This window comes from Hipposideros armiger, unplaced genomic scaffold (genome assembly GCF_001890085.2).
Source record: "Hipposideros armiger isolate ML-2016 unplaced genomic scaffold, ASM189008v1 scaffold_282, whole genome shotgun sequence".
Taxonomy (NCBI): Eukaryota; Metazoa; Chordata; class Mammalia; order Chiroptera; family Hipposideridae; genus Hipposideros; species Hipposideros armiger.
Genome location: NW_017731632.1, coordinates 226,157 through 242,925, shown reverse-complemented (window position 1 = coordinate 242,925; position 16,769 = coordinate 226,157). Strand labels below are relative to the sequence as shown.

Genomic DNA, 16,769 nt, shown 5'->3' with positions numbered 1-16,769 from the left:
CCTTTCTCCTGTCACTTAAACACGTTGGATTCCTCTCATCGTCGTGCAGCCTCCTTAGGGTGACCACTTACCTGCCTGCCCTAATGGCAGAGGCGCTGTCCAGGCAGGATGTGACATTAGTTCAGTCACGTCAGAGTCGAAAGGAGGCAAACTGTTTGAGTCAACTTTTCATACATGTAAAGAAAACGGGTTCTCTTACACTACAGTCCGTTCTAACTGCTCGTTCCCGTGGGCCTGAGCAAAGGTGTTGGACGGTGTCACAGCACATGATCTAATACTTCCCTGGCGTTCTGGAAGTTGATCTTTTATAAGCCCCCTCCCTAGATGCAGTGAGGCCTGCTCCCCCATACCTGTAGTGAGGTCCCTCCACCCCAATGAGATGCAGCGCAGTTCCCCACTTCCTCCCTAGATGTTCAGAGGTCCCCCGTGCAGGCATGCTGTGGAGAGCTGGCCCAGGACTTGTCCTGAGCTCTTGGGCAGCACCTGTGAGGAGTAGGACCCCCACCCCTTTCGCTGTCGTCCAGCCACAGCCTTAGTGGGCTCTTTCTCAGACCCCCTGGGACAAGCAGTCAACTAAACTTGTCGTGTCTTAGTGCTGCCCTGATACGTACCAGTGAGCATGCAAAAGCAGCAGGGACTTGAGGGGACGGCAAGGCAGCTGCATGGGGGCGGGGGGCCCACAAAGACTGGGCCGATGCGGATGGACAGAGGCTAAGGAGGCCACACAGCACTTTGTTCCCACGTATTAATCTCCATCAGTTTGAAAAGACGAGCTATGTTGAAAAAAAGAGGAGAATTGGCCCCAAATTAGTTTGCTAAAATCAAATCAGTTTAAGATCTATTCAGTGAAAACTGATTTGCTGAATGATCTGTTGTTTTAATGACCAATTTATTGAATTTTCCAAATTTAGCGATTGGACTTTTAACAGCTTTTTAAAGTTCTGGCTGTAACAGAAGGGTTCAGTTTTGGTCACGGATGGTGACACATGCTTTTCTGAATATTAACTGAATAAAGATTGACATTCTACCTGAAAATTGGCCCTCAAAATCCTTAAATGGTTTTTAAAAGTTGGCAAAACATAATACAGATTGAAACATCCTATGAAATGCTATTTTCCCAACCACAGCTATGGCATTTGTATGGTACTTTGATTTATCTCGGCTGCTTTTCAGCATAACTTATCTTTTTCAAAGTTTGGGAATGTTAGGTGTTTCACTGATTTCTTAGATGGCACATCCACTCGATTATATATTTTTATCAATTAAATTTTTTATTTCAGACAAATCTGAAAGCATAATAAAATAAAAATATTTCTTCAAAATTAAAACACCCAAAGGAGACCAGAAATAGACTTCACTGAGCTTGTATTTAATGGAGTTGTCTGTGGGTTTATTAACAGAAGCAGAGTATTTCTTAGAATTTTCTTACTGTGTATTAACTGGCGTTGTCTCAGAAATGTTCGATTGTCCTTTCTTCTGTGTTTTCTTGCCCGACTGAAAGCCTGTCCTTGTTGTTGAACCCTAACTGCCTGATGCAGGAGTTCAATGTGAGCCTGTTGGCCCCGTGCCTGGGCCTGGGTGTGCGCGAGATCTCCGGAGGCCAGAAGAGTCCACTCTTCGAAGCGGCTCGCGTGGCGACTCTGGACCGTGTGAGCAGTGTGGTTCAGCAGCTCCCGGCTGTCCACCAAGTTTTCCAGCCATTCCTGCCTGTGGACCCCACTGCCTACTGGAGCAAGTTGAATGATCTATTTGGTAATTAAAAAAAAAAAGTCTTATTTTAAACTGCTGCAGACCCAGTACCATGCTTTGCACCGAGTCAACATACAGTAAATGCTGTGCTAAAATCAATTGAAAGCATTTACAGGGCACCTGAGAAGCGGTGCTGGGGTCCCTAGCTCTGCATGTCTTTGGTGTGTCTGTCACTTTGCCAGCCACTGACACCGCCTGGGCTCGAGGTGGGAGGCGCACTAGGCGGAGACCCCAGGGGACACGGGGCCTGGAGTACATGCCCAGGTCCCGTGTGTGTGCAGGTGTTTTTCACTCCTAGGTGGCGATGTTTTTCACTCATGTCAGAGTCTCAGGAAAGTGCCTATCTTTCAAGGTCACATGCCTCTGCTTGATTCGCCCACCCACCGAGGTCTTCCATTTTAGGGGATGCTGTGTTGTATCGCTCCATGACCACTCTGGCCCGGGCCCTGGCCCAGTACTTTCTAGTGCTCTCCCGACTGCCTGGACACCTGCGCCTTCCTCCTGAGAAGGAGACAGACACGGTGAAGTTTGTGGTCACGACCCTTGAGGTAAGTGGCCACTTGGGAACTCGCTGTCCTGTTGTGACTCGAGTGGCACTGTCACTCGAGAGAGGAAGGCAGTTTTAACCAGAAGCGGGAGCTGTGCGGTCTCCCTTACTGTCCTGAGTGCTTTCTCAGCCCTGATCACAGGTGCGTCGTGACGTTGGCGACATGGCACTTCCTACGCCTATTTCAGAGCCGAGGAAGGGGGGCTCTGAAGAGCCAGGCCTCGGACCTGGGCTCCCGCCCACAGCCATCATCCCTCCTGCCATGGCTGGTTGTCACTAGGTCTGGGGAGCGACTCTGGAGCGGGTATCAGTCCTAGAGGAGGGCCAGGCAGGGAGATTAGTGAGACCAGTACAGGCCTTTTGGGGTCTCCCCAGTCCAGAGGGGTCAGCGTGTGCTTGGGCGTGACTCTGCTTCTTTGATTTTAGTACAGATTTTCCATTTACATTTTTTTCTCCAAGGAAAAGGAAGCACTACATGTGCCCATGTGCAGGACAAGGTACTTCCCATGTGTCACCTTGTTCAGGTCTCAACCCTGAGATGGGCCCTGTTCCTGTTACTCCCCTTCCACAGACGAGGAGAGCAGGCCCTAGAGGTCCGGGGACTTGCCCAGGTTCACCCAGCTGGGACAGAGTCCCTGTGGCGGTTGAACCCATGGCTGCCTGTCTCCGGAGCCCATGCGCTCAAATTCAGCCTCCATGACCACGACAGAGGCAGGGGGGCCCCGAGGAAGAGTGGGGGTCCCCGAGGAAGAGCCGGGCCTAGAGTGTGGCACCCACAAAGCTGAGGGGAAAGAGGGCTGCCAGATCAGGGTGGGCATTCCGGCAGACAGCTGCCCCCCCCCATGCACTTTGGGGAGCAGGTGGTCAGGAGTGAATAGAAAGGAGTGGCAGTGGTGGCCCGTGCCTTGAGAAGGTCAGGGTTGTTGGCCTGCCAACCTTCCAAGCCTTGGACAATAGTTCCTTGCCTCGTCTGTTTCCCTGACAGCACAAGCGCATGACGGGAGGCAGCGTGGGTCTGAGCCTCTTTAACGCAGCCCTCCCTCCTCCGCAGGCGCTGGCGTGGCATTTGATCCACGAGCGGGTCCCACTGAGTCTGGACCTCCAGGCGGGTCTGGACTGCTGCTGCCTGGCTCTGCAGCTGCCCGGCCTCTGGAGCGTGCTGTCCTCCCCGGAGATGGCCACGCACACCTGCTCCCTCATCCACTGCGTCCGCTTCATCCTGGAGGCCAGTGAGTCCCTGACCTCAATATGTGTCTGTCCTTTGTCACTGAACCAGTAGTCAGCTCCGCAGACCTAGTCACAGACATTTACTTTGTGCCAGCTGCCTGCCCAGGGCCATGTGCGGCATTGGGTGTGTAGAGGTGGATGAGATAGGTGCTTTGCCTTAGCCTTCAGGGTCTCTCTTGGAGACCACACTAGGATTTCACTTGAATTTGCTTTTCTGGTCATCTTTAGATTTTTGGAGTCGCAGCTTTCATAAAAAATACTTGTAATTTTATGTCTCTTTGGTCTCTGGTCCTAGTTGACTGTTTCATGCCTTTAGTCCTAAAGGATCGCAATATTAATAAGATTACATTCAAAGATTACTCGTTTTCCGTTATGCTCAAAAGCTTGTTTCTGTACCACATTATAATACATATTGTAAAATAAAAGTGAGTTATTCTTTTCAAGGGACAGTGTCCTCAACAAGGATCATTAGCCAAAAATTTTTAAAAATTGGACATTATAGTTTACACGTTAGAGGGTGTTTTGAGGTTTTGTGTTTTTAAATGAACATTAGAGTGGTGTTTTGAAGTTGCATTGCTAAATTGTTTTCATCTGTACGTTTGCTGTCAACTTGAAGACAAAGATCCAGGGAGTAATTTTTCAAAGCCAGGCTTGTTGGGGGTTGTGGGATGCCTTTAGCAGCCGTGAATCCTGGCCCGTCTGATAGAACCCTTCAGGGTTGGAGGTGGCGACAGCAGACAGTGGGGTGGCTGGGCAGTCTGAATGTAGGAGCCCTGCTTCTAGTGCATTTCAGGCCTACCAGATCTCGATGCCGGAGTCTTGTACTGCCTCAAATGTCTAAAGTGGGGTCTGTGATGTCTGTGCCTCATTCAACACAGCCTGTCACTGCGAAATGGTATGAGTCTGCAAAATGTGAACAGGTGAATAAAAAGGAATGATAAAAGTGTTTGGAAATTCTTTTATCTGTTCTATTATGATTTTAGTTGTGGTGCAGCCTGGGGACCAGCTTCTCAGTCCAGAAAGACAGACGGACACCCCAAAGGTTGCCAGAGAGGACGGAGTACACTCACATATGCAGAGTAAGTCTCAAGACCCCTGTTTTCTTACCTGTATTTTTGGGGGCCTTGATTATTCATCCACAGAAGACTTTAAAGTGGCAACACGTGGACGCTGGAAAGCTGACTTGGCTGCGTCTTGTAGCTCGTCCCTAAATTGAAGGCGATTTGGGACACTGCCCCGCACCTGCTCTCTCCTCCACCTGTACATCTGCCCCCTTCATGACTCGCTTCAGCTGACCCTCCACACTCAGTGGGGATCACGGCCCTGGGGAGGCCTTGCTGTCCTCCGTCCTGCACCGAATGGCTTTGTGTGCCTCTCACCTGAGACTGGTTCCTTGGGGCAGAGCGTATGCTTGCCTTTTTCTGTGCGCTCACTATTGTAAGTGATGGGCAGATGTTTGTTTAGTAATGAATGAACAAACAGAAATATTAGAGAACTTTCAGTTAGGGGGAATACCCACCTGAATATTAGGTAACCTGAGTACCTATTTCAGCCATTTACTTTGGTGGATTTTTATATTAAAATTCTTGCTCTTCCTACAGAAACAAGAAGTCCACACCCCATTTCTTAAACCTCTTCTAGACTGAGGCAGATCCCTGTCTTTCACACACTTTTTCCTGAACGTGGCGGCGGGGCAGGGCAGGAGGAAGGCTGCTCGGCTGAGTGACTTCTTGTCACCCAGGCCTCCAGGCTCCAGGTCTTTCCTGCTCTTCACCGGATGGTCTGGCTGGAATGCCAGCCTGTGGCCTGTCTTGCAAAGAGGGGAGGAGACGCCTCACCTGGCAGCTCTGGGCTGTGTCATGGCGGCTCTTACTTAGAACACCGGACAGGGTCTTATATGTGCTGTGCTGGCTTCAACACGCCTTTTCCATAATGCATCCATGAATGCTTTGTGTCTTTTTTGTCAGCTTTTGTGTGGTCCCAGGTAATTAACGATGGAGTCTGTCTTTGGTATTCATGGTTGCCTGCGCAGGCTTTGTAATTGCACAGCCATCAGAAGCGGTGGCGTTTCATGCCACAGCCAGGCTCTTCTCTGAGTGTTCATCCCGAAACCGGTTCTGTCAGCCCTTGTGTGTGATTTCAGGAGTTGTTGCTGAGACCTGAGGGTGTGCAGATACTCACACATCTCACTGAGTGGCCTGGGCAAGTTCGGTGCTTTCGTGAGGATAGGAGTATGCTAACCTCCTAGAGCTGGTATAGGGTGGAGTAAGTTAATCCTCGTAAGGCACTCAGAACAAGTGCCCGGCTGTCACAGGTGCTCGGCTGGTGGCACCCTAACTGCAGGTGTGACTTGAAAGTACTTCCGGCGTGTGAAGGGTTGAGTCAGAGCAGGCAGGCCGCTGGCTGGAGTGCATTTCCTTTGGGTTAATGCCATTGTGCACACCCACCAAGGCCCTGCTCAGGCCGCTTCCTGTCCCCCCCGGCCAGAGGAAGAGGCTGCTTTTTGTCTCCCCCATGGGATGGTACCTCTTAAAGATGCTCAGTCAGTTCTACTGAAGTCAGCCTCGTTTCTCTTAGCTTGGGGTCTGACTCCTTGAGCCCAGGAAGAGTCCTCTGTGTAGGAGGAAGTCGCCCGGCCTGTTGAACCTCATAGACCACGGCTAACACCCATCCACAGCCCTAAACATTTGTCAGCAGGTGATTGAGGGTATATCCTCAATGCCAGACTCGAAGTGAGTCAGAAGCAGCCCCTGCTCCAGGTGCCGAGTTCTCAGCTAAGTGGGGTGTTTCCTCTTGCCTCCAGAGTGCTAGCCTGGAATGCCCACCGCCCTCAGAACCCTGATCTTGGGAAACGGTGAACCAGGGATCACACCATGGTTTTTCACATGCCAGCTTAGGGACGAGCTCCAGGTGCTGGGAGAACCAGAGAAAGCCAGCTGCAGGGAGGGCGGGAGGGCTGGGACGCAAGGCAGGAGGCCACAGCAGTCCAGGGTGACATGCAGTCAACTGCGTGTGTAGACAGATAAGAGCAGGTAAATCTGCAGGCCTTCAGTGACCAGCTACAAGTCCGGGGCGCCGCTGTCCTGGCTGGAACGACTGGCTGTGGGGTGTACCTTCCATCCTGGCAGGGAGAGGAGGAGAAGGCGGCGGGCCGGGTGGTTTTGACAGCACCGTCCTCTCTCCACTGTGGTGCTTGCTTAGGGCCTGAGTACATCACTGCAGCCTGTGGCATGGTGGCGGAAATGGTGGAAGCTCTGCCCACTGTGCTGGCCTTGGGGCACAAAAGGAACAGCAGCGTGCCCGCGTTTCTCACCTCGGTGCTCAGGAACATCGTCGTCAGCCTGGCCCGCCTGCCCCTCGTCAACAGCTACACGCGTGTTCCTCCGCTGGTGAGTCTCATTTCTTTGCGGAGACCAGGACAAATGAGGCTGGGGTTCCCGGGTGAGTGTGATCGTGACTTCAGAGGCCGCCCTGAGGTGGCCAGGGCACTGAGTGTCGTCCTGACACCTGCCTCTTGTCTCTGGGCGTGACACACAGCTGGAGTTAGCAGAAATGCTGGCTTTTCTATGGGGCAAAGCAGCACATAAGAAATAAGGACCAGCCGAGTGGCTTGGCCGGTGGCACCCTCGGCCAGTGGTTGGTTAAGAGTTGGCTTAAAAGCACGAGCTCTGAGCAACAGGGCCGCCAGTTCGATTCCCACATGGGCCAGTGACGCTGCGCCTGAGCTGAGCTGTCGCTGAGCTTCCAATAGGTGGCAGGATGGCTCAGCTGGTGAGAGCACGTGCTCCTAACAACAAGATTGCCTGTTCGATGGTGGGCTACGCCCGCCCACAACTAAGACTGAACTCGGCACCTTGAGCTGAGCAGCCACCCGGATGGCTCAGTGGATAGAGCGTGCGCTTTTAACAACAAGGCTGCCGGGTTCGACTCCGACATGGGATGGTGGTTCCGCCCACCCGTAACTAAGACTGAACACAGCACCTTGAGCTTAGAGGCCACGAGCTGCCGACGGGCAGCCAGATGGCTACTGGCGCCCTCCACAACAAAGATTGAAGAACGTCAACTTGGCTGGTCCCCTTCCCCAATTCCCCAACACTGTTCCTCTCCCCCAATTCCCCAATTAAAAAAAAAAAAAGACCTCATCTCCCACTAGTAGGCACTTAGTGACCGGTGGGATGCTGAAGGCAGAGATGAATTCGGTTAACGGTGTGACAGAAATGACCCCTCTGGGAGTGTCTCCCTTTCAGAGTCGTCCCCTGTGGAGGTCATTCATGTGCTTTGGCACAACCCACTCCTTTTGAAATTGTCTTCAGAATCAGTTTCAGGTAGGTGTTATTGATCAGGGCTCGTTTCAGACAACGGAGCTTAGTATGATCAGGGTGGATGGTGGAGGCTGGACTGTGCTCCCCCCGGGGAATTCGCTGCAGTCACAAGGGGTGATGGGCTGGCCCAGCCGGCCTGGCTCAGGAGCTGAGGGTCAGCTAAGACCCAGAGGGCAGGCGCCAGCTTCACACCCGCCGGTGGGGCCCAGGCCCCATGCACGTGGGTGCACCAAAGTAACGGTGCTTGTTAGACCCCGGGGACGAAGAGGGCTGTGCTGTGGGGTGATGGTACCCACGTGGAGGGCTCCTTCTGAGAGCAGCCCCGGGCGTGCTGTGCCGAGGGGCATTGCAGAGCAGGCAGCTGGCGGCGTTTGTGACACAGGAGCCCACCAGGAAGACAGGCTGTGGTCACTGCAGGACTGGTCTCAACTGTGGCACACGAGTCACTGCAGGTTTTGAGACAACCGCACCTGTGAGGGCGTGGGGAGATGGTGACGGAAGGCAGTCTAGAAGTCAGGGTGTCTGGGACAGACTCGGGAACGTGCAAGCATAGACCTGTCCTGTGGGTGAGCTCCTCCAGCAAGCGTCCTCCCTGCACCGGGCAGCCCTCTGGAGGCGGCTGTGACAGGATGCGAGTGGGTTTGGGGAGGAATGGGAGGGACTTAGGAAGTGTCTTCCATGGGGAAGGGAGCGGTGCCAGCAGCCGAAGTTGGAGCAGCGCCTGCTCAGGGGTCCGGGTCCGGCGTGTGGAACCCCTGACCGACCCACAAAGCTGGACTTAATGGAGTTCACAAACATGGAATGGGTGCTCTGCGCCTGACTCAGCGCAGCTGCCTGGGTGGGGGAGCAGACAGGCTCACCGGTGGGCAGGGAGGTGCTCGGCCAGGTGGTTGTAGCCTTTTCCCAGGGAGGGGGCATGTGTGGTCAGTAGGTCAGGGCTCAGGAGGGGGCTGCGCTTAGAGAAGCGGCCTTTCCTGGTGCCCTCGCGATGCGCGTCCTGCTTTGACTGTGCGATTTGGCTCCTTTTTCTTTTTTTTTTTTTTAAAGATTTTTATTGGGGAATTGGGGGGATGGGAACAGTGCTGGGGAATTGGGGAAAGGGGAACAGACAAGTTGCTGTCCTTTTGTTCTTCAATCTAGTTGTGGAGGACGTTGCTTCACTGGCCCAAGTTGGCACCATCATTGCGCTCTTCTCTGGCGAGGCAGATCAGTCGCCGGCTTCTGGACGGCCGCTCACTGCGGCTGCTGGCCGCTCACGCTGGCTGCTGGCCGCTCACGCTGGCTGCTGGCCACACACGGTAGCCCATGGCAATCCACTGCCACAGGGACTGCAGCCCATGCCGTCGCCGGCGACTCATGGCAGCCCAGCTCCAGGTTGAGCTGTTGTTCAGCATCTTAGCTGTGGAGGGCAGTCACTGGCCCTCATATGTGGGATCCGAACCGGGGCCCTCTGGCATCCCAGCTCTTAACCATCGCGCCACTCGGCCGGCCCTGGCTCCTTTTTCATTCCCTCAGGTCTGGAAGCTCGGATGGTCGCCCAAGCCGGGAGGGGACTTCAGCACAGTGTTCCCCGAGATCCCTGTGGAGTTCCTCCAGGAAAAGGAAGTCTTCAAAGAGTTCATCTACCGCATCAACACGCTGGGTAGGCTCCATTTCCCCTGCAGAGTCGGGGGCTGTGGCAACACGACGGCTTAGGGCAAACCCCGCGCCCCAGAAGTGGGCTCGTCTCATCTTTCTCCCTGAAAGATTCAGGGTGTGACCTACTTACACGAATGCATTTAGCAGTGTGCTCAGAGCTGTCACAGTGGGACATTCGACCCCAGTTTGTGTGTGAGTTGAACCCCAAGTTCTCCTACATCAGGCTCGGTTGAGGTCGGGCAGGTCCCCTGGTGTGTGACGGGAGGGCCACACTCAGTCTTCGTATTGTCACCTGTCCTGGGCAGGTTTTGCTGTGTGGTCCCTGCAGCTGCTGCTCGTGTGGAGGACGGTGGACCCAGCATGGTGGAGAGAGGGGGGGCAGACCTCCGATGAGGCAGCGCGGGCTGTGTGTGCTGTGGACAGGACCCCAGCCGCCATCATGAAGTTCAGGGAGGCACCTCGTGCCCAGTACCCCTGCAGGGGACGGTGGTGGCAGTTTTCCTATCAGGACCCTTCTCTGCAGCACAGGGGAAGTGCCTCTTTTTGTCCCCGTTTTGTGGATGGAGGTGTGACCTGCTGAGGGTTGTGATTGGTAGACCCTGAGTGGCAGTGCCCTGCTAGGGCGTCCCGGGAACGTTTGTCTGCTGCGTTGGGCATGGCACCCTGACTGTGCCAGATGCACTCTGGGTCCCGCGGTGCCTCCTGTCTCGGGCTTCGGCAGGCTTTGTGCTCACTCAGGCCCCGGAGGATTCAGGTGGCACAGCCTCATTGCCTCTACCTTGCCCTTTAGTCAAGCGCACGACCCATCACCTCGTCCAAGATGGAACCTGAGCGCAGTCCAAGACGGGCTGCCTCAGGAGCATGTCCTCCTCCCCTCTTTCTGGAGGTTGTTGCCAGGCCACCTCCTGGCCTTTCAGGCCTCATCCCAGCTCATCCTCTTCACCGAGCCACCCTGTGTGTGGCTTATCAATCAGGCGCGTGAGACCCAGGACAGTTGTACGGTGTGGTTCCGATAATTGTGTTTGTTCTTGCTCACTGTCCCTTGGTTCATCCTTTGCTTTTCCCCTGCGTAAGTTGTCACATGTGTCTGCCTCCGTCTGTGTATATCTAGCCTATGTCTTAATCAGACTGTCGCTCTTTCTTCATCCAGCTTAGCCAGGATTCTGTGACTTGTAGCCCTAATCAGGTGGCATGGCCACCTCCACCTGCAGGGCCATGAGTGGGGACACTGAGCCCTCAGAAACAGCTGTTCACCCTCCCGCTGGAGCGCAGCCTGTGGTCTGGTTCAGGAGGGTGGCCATCTGATGTGGCCGCAGGACTGCGTGCCCCGAGTGCAGTCTGCTCCTTTTCGGTCTGTTCTTCCAAACAGGCCCAGAGAAACCACTGCTGTAACTTTCTTGTTGAGACAGACTCCGCACCGCACACACTCCAGCACGCACAGCGGCACGCGTGGCCTGAGCTGCATGCAAAGCTGTGCATGCTGAGCTCTGTCTAGTGGCCGAGCCTCTGGGGGACTTTGAACCCTTTGGTGTGCAGGGCGGAAGCGGCTCCAACCCCATTCGACTTTGCTGCAGCTCCACTGCGGGGGTGGGGAGGGCATCTCTCCACCAGGGCTGAACTTGGCCCGTGCCACTTGTCATGTGGCCTGGGGCGTGTGTGCTTCAGTGTCCTCGTTGATGGACCTCGTTGATGGACCAGAGGTGGCAGTGTGTGCATCACAGAACTGCCGTGAGGGTGAAGGGGGCTGCTGTACGTGGCCCTGGGGCAGGGCCTGTTCCAGGTAGAGCCGCACGGCCCAACTGTCGTGAAAAGCTTGAGGACTGGGCGCCCCTCCGTCTCACGTAACATTTGCATTCCCAGGGTGGACCAGCCGTACCCAGTTTGAGGAAACATGGGCCACCCTCCTCGGTGTCCTGGTGACTCAGCCCCTCGTCATGGAGCAGGAGGAGAGCCCCCCGGAAGTAAGCCTCGGGCAGGGCCATGCGTCTGCTGGCTGGCGCGTGGGTGGTCACGGCAGCTTGTGAATCCGTGGTGGTGGGCAAGGAGGGCAGCGGGCTCCTTTTTTTCTGTCTCATGTTATTTTAAAAAGAGAAGCCAGAGCAGGAAGAGATCTCCCCAAGATTCGGGGGTTCCTACCTGGGTGGGTGCAGTGCATTTTGTCACAGTGCATTACACGCTAAGGGTCAGTCAATTGCCCCCTTTCTTGAACGTATTTCTGAGTTCTGTTTTCCGGTATTCAGGTACAGTATGTAGGCTGAATCAGAATGAAAGGGGGCTCTAGAAAGGCCGTGTGTATGTACTGCTTTGATTTTTCCTGGCTGTTTTGCCAAGCTTCACCCAGGCTTCTTGGCGTTTTGGTGTATACTGTGTTAACATAACATTCGTGAAAGCCATGTTCTGGTAAAGCAAAGCCCTGAGAGAGCGAAAGCCACAGATGTAGGTCCTGAATTCCTGCAGAAGGTGTGGTATGACTTACAGAGAGGACAGTTCAAAGAGTAGGTGGATGTCAAACCATCCACTCTGTCTTTACACCCACGTGTAGAAGCTAACAGGTTGTCATATTAATGTTCCTAAAATTAGTGAGGAAACTGAAGGGTAATTTCTTTAAAAAGCAATTCCTGATGGGAGGTTTGTACCCGTGGAGAGGTTGCTTTGAAAGGTGGACATTTGCCCATCAGATTTTTTTAAGTCACCTGTGTGTGGGGGTTGTGGTGACAGAGCAGGCCCCTGGCCAGGAAGCCTTGTCCCTCCGGTGCTCAGGGCCACGGCCTTGGCGTCTGTGTGTGTGTGTGTGTGTGTGGGGGGGAGGCAGCGGCTTGTTGGCGGCCGGCTGCTCATGACATGGCAATGTGGGGGCTGTCCCTGCAGGAAGACACAGAGCGGACCCAGATCAACGTCCTGGCCGTGCAGGCCATCACCTCCCTGGTGCTGAGCGCGATGACCGTGCCCGTGGCCGGCAACCCAGCCGTGAGCTGCTTGGAGCAGCAGCCCCGGAACAAACCCCTGAAGGCCCTGGACACCAGGTCTGTCTCCAGGGCACTGCTGTGGTGGGGCTGTGGGGAGGCCCTGTACCCACCCAGGGCGACCAGCAGCTTCCCCCAGGCCTTTTCCTTGTTGCTGAAACTAACAGAAAACACAGTGCATGTTGCCTGGCAGCAAAAGGCGCGAATCCAAAAGCGATGTGGTGAACAGGGACCCGAGAATGAGCAGAGCGCCACGGGTCACCTGAACTAGCCGCTAACAGGGTGTCTGTGCGAGGGCCCAGGACGGGAATCGCTGCCATGGGGTGGCCTTTGCTACTGTAGGTGCCTGTTTCCTTTAGGCAAAGCTGGGGGGTGGGGGGGGTGGTCCTGGTGTCTCTCACTCTTACGATTTTGAAGGAAGCAAATATTAACCTTTGTTCTGAATCTTAGGTTTGGGAGGAAGTTGAGTGTGATCAGAGGAATTGTAGAACAGGAAATTCAAGCAATGGTTTCGAAGAGAGACAATGTCGCCACCCATCACTTATACCAAGCGTGGGACCCAGTCCCCTCTCTGTCTCCAGCCACTGCAGGTACCTGTTGGGGAGCATTTACACTCGGGCCAGACTGAGAATGTGGCCGCATAGTGACAGCACCGGTTGGGCAGACAGACCGAGTCATGGTTTATTTGGAGGCTGTTTACTTAAAGTGCTCTCCTGATTCATTTAAGTACGAGTCTCAGTCAGGAACCGGGGGCTCAGCAGTCCTCAGGCAATAAGCCTGGATATGAACAGGAGCTCGTCTGGCCTGTCAGGCGGTGGGAGGCAAAAGAGGTGTCAGAGGCTGAGACCTCGCCCTGCACGGGGCTGTACAGGCTGAATTAGAAAGTCAATGGCCTTCGTGGGGACAGTGTGAGTGTCCCCTCCTCGTGAGACGTCACCGTGGCAAGCACGCTGCATTTCCCAGCAGCCGTTGGGCTGGGCGGCCTGGGTCTGAGTTCCCTCTCCCCCCACCCACGCTGCCAGCCTCACCCCTGGCCGCGCACGCGTCTGGTCGGGTTACCTGTCCCACCTGGGCCTGCAAGTGGTGGGCCTGCGCTGTGGTGGACTTTGGCACCCTGGCTTCAAAGAAGAGAGTGTTGGGATATTTTTTTCTTTTTAATGCACTTTTTGTTGTTGTTGACAGTATTTTAGTCTAGAGTTTTTGTGATTCCCTAGGTTTTTTAGGAGTTGTTAGATCCTGCAGGTTGAAGCATCTTGAAAGCTTTTCCTGGACAAGGTTCTTTATGGAAATGCAGTATGTTACACACCCCCAGGATTTACTGGGGCTTTGAGTTAGGCTGAGTCTATGAACTTGAGTGGCCGTGGGTCCCTTGAGAAGCTGATGGCCGAGAGGAGAGCTGAGATGTGGCATCACTAACTGTCACAGAAGGAGCAGAGCCAGTGCCAGGAGAGGTACCGGGAGGCGCTCTCAGAGCTCTGAGGAGAGCAGTGTTCCCAGGGGTGTCAGGGAAGCCCCTCAGGAGAGGTTGATGCTATGTCTGGTGAGGTCAACAGGCCTTTCAGCTGGGGTGGGGGTGATGCCCAGCGGAAGGAAGGGAGGTGGCCATTTGGCCTGGGGTGTGGAGCGTATGGAGGACGGTTAGGGGTTTGTGGGGCGAGCATCAGCCTACCTGTTTCTGGTGGGTGCATCGGCACAGCCCGGGCACCATGGCAGGGTCCCGGGAGGGACTGTCCACCGAAATTGTCCTCTGGGCCCCCGGGGCTTGCCTGCTCTGGACCGTCATGGAGAAAAGTGATGGTCCAGCAGTGCCCCAGTGGCCCTGCCAGCTAGCCAGGCTCTAAAGTGACAGGCCCTGTAGGCCCTGAGCTCCGCAAAGCGGTGCCCCTGCCAGGCTCTGGGGGCGCCTGCAGGCGGGGCTGACGGCACTGTCCCCCACAGGGGCCCTCATCAGCCATGACGAGTTGCTGCTGCAGATCAACCCCGAGCGGGAGCTGGGCGACATGAGCTACAAGCTCGGCCAGGTCAGTCAGCACTTGTGCGGGCGCCTCCTTCCACTTGCCTCGCTCTGTCCTGTCCAGACTTGGGCCATTTAACATGCTCACAAGAAAGGATCTATCACTTCTTACATAAAAGCAAGGTTTACTTTTATTTGTTTCACCGATACTATTTATTCCAAGGAGGATTTAAGGTATTTTCTGTCCGTAATGGCATAAATGTGTGTAAACGTGCTGAGATAGTGTAAGTGAGGCTTAGCTGAAAAAGAGACACAGAAGGACCGGGTCCCGCTGCTTGCGGGGCGTGAACACAGAGAAGGGCCCTGGCTCTGCTGGGCCGCAGATCTGCAGCATCCCAGCCGCCAGCTCAGGCAGCGCGGTCACCGCCCAGGGTGGCAGCAGGGCCGGCGGCACTGGGTGCCAGGTCCACAACGTCCTGGGTGGGTCACTGTGAACTGTGTTTAGTTTCCCCCTCAGAAAAGTGGGGCAGTCGTGCATGTGATAGTGGGTGGTGGTGCGAGGCCGCTTGTGTGCTGGGTGCAGGGACTCCGCGCAGCACCCTGGCTCCTGAGTCCTCAGCTTTGTGCCGCTCTGCCTAGAAAGCACTTATCCCGATGTCCTCCTTTAGTTTGTGTTTCAGAAGAAACTTGTCAGAACATTGTTTGCAAGCACTCGCTGGTCCGGTGGTTCCCCACGTGTCCTGGACAGCGGGCTCCTCAGTGGGTCCCCAGGACCATGCTTGTGTCCCCGCCCCGTTTTCTCCCACACACCTTCCTGTAATCGGGAAGCCCAGGCACCCTGTCCGCTCTTTGTACTTGGCAGAGATGTTTCCACCCCTGACCAGTCCGAGCAGTGGGTAGTGGAGGGCTCTGGGGAGCAGGCTGTGAGCAGAAGGCCGGGACCCGCTGGCCGGCTAAGGGCTGTGCTCTGGGGCCCCGTGGCATCCTCAGTGTGTTCTCCCTTCAGTGTCTGTGTCCACACCCCACCGCCGAGAATCGAGTGTCATGTGGTGACACCTTGCCCAGCCGGGGATGCCTGTTGGCTCCAGTCCCGCTACACTCGGCCGCCGTTGGCATCTAGGAGAGGGTGTCGGGCGGGGAGTGAGAGTAGCAGAGGGGCCCCTCATTGGCCTGAAGATGGCTTTTGGGGATCCCTGGGTTACCTTCAGTCTGGCAGGCCTGGGGCAGCGGCCCCCAGCCCCACTGCCGAGAGGAATAGCAGCTGGTTCAGAGTGGACATTGGGGCCGGTGTGTCGGTGATGGAAAGCAGCGTTTGGGGCAGTGCAGCCCGCGGCCACTTGTCCCATCCCTGGGCAGTGCGGCACCATGCTGAGGGCTGCAGGACTTTCTGTGAGCTGGCTGTGGGGAGGCAGGTGGTGTGTTTGAGCTGGTGTGGGGGAGCGTGCGCGGGGACTAGCTCCTGTTCCAGCACCGCTGCGCTCCCACCCCGCCGGCTCCGGGGTAAGCACGGCACCGCTTTTGCATTTGTAAGGGTGCTTTTCTTAGCATGTAATTCAGAGAAAGAGGTTTACCACCCATGAGGCAGGACTGGTTTTGACAGAAACCCACGTCCTGGTTCCAGTGTTTGCCGGGCTTCATCCACAAACCCCTCAGCAGCTCAAGTGTCCTTTCTTAGAGGCTCTTTCCTTCCCTGTTCTCAGCTGCTCCCCTCATTCTGGGTCCTTAGTACTGGAGGCGGAGCTCTCCACAGCCCATCGCCCCCAGTCTGGGGCTCCCTGCCCAGAACCCACCGGGTCTGCTCGGTTCAGAGGACCCAGGCGGCACTGCTTGCTTCTGGGACCCACCGCCTGGCCCACGCGCTGACCCGAGTGGCCTGTGTCTGTTGAAGGTGTCCATCCACTCGGTGTGGCTGGGGAACAGCATCACGCCACTGCGGGAGGAGGAGTGGGGCGAAGAGGAGGAGGAGGAGGCCGACGTCCCCGCACCGGCCTCGCCACCCATGTCTCCCGCCAACTCCAGGTTTCCACCTGCCTTCTGGGTTAAAGCCATTGGAAATTTATTAGTCGTTTGATTTGTTGGGGTGCTTGTTAAGTGAGCTCTCCCATGTTGTGTGTGGGGAAGTGACCCAGCTCGCATCCCCTGCAGGAAACACCGGGCTGGAGTTGACATCCACTCCTGTTCTCAGTTCTTGCTTGAACTGTACAGTCGCTGGATCCTGCCGTCCAGTTCAGCCCGAAGGACTCCCGTCATCCTGATCAGCGAAGTGGTTCGATCTGTAAGTTCACCTCCCCGTCTCCATCACGTGTGCATGGCAGTCCTGTAGGTCCGTGTGTACACACACACACACACACACACACACACACACACAC

The 16,769-nt window shown here is 55.4% G+C and overlaps 1 protein-coding gene across 6 annotated transcripts in view; it reads left to right on the top strand.

Annotated features, from left to right (window-relative positions):
- HTT (huntingtin) overlaps positions 1-16,769 on the top strand; it is a 126,980-nt gene that overhangs the window by 96,978 nt on the left and 13,233 nt on the right. For 5 of the 6 annotated variants that reach the window (XM_019657955.1, XM_019657953.1, XM_019657954.1 and 2 more), the window contains 12 exons: positions 1,539-1,752; positions 2,152-2,297; positions 3,348-3,525; positions 4,507-4,602; positions 6,725-6,912; positions 9,361-9,487; positions 11,344-11,444; positions 12,352-12,506; positions 12,897-13,036; positions 14,385-14,467; positions 16,289-16,419; positions 16,546-16,675. In XM_019657955.1, coding sequence (XP_019513500.1) covers positions 1,539-1,752; positions 2,152-2,297; positions 3,348-3,525; positions 4,507-4,602; positions 6,725-6,912; positions 9,361-9,487; positions 11,344-11,444; positions 12,352-12,506; positions 12,897-13,036; positions 14,385-14,467; positions 16,289-16,419; positions 16,546-16,675 — 1,689 coding nt within the window. The other variant, XM_019657957.1, reaches the window with a different exon arrangement.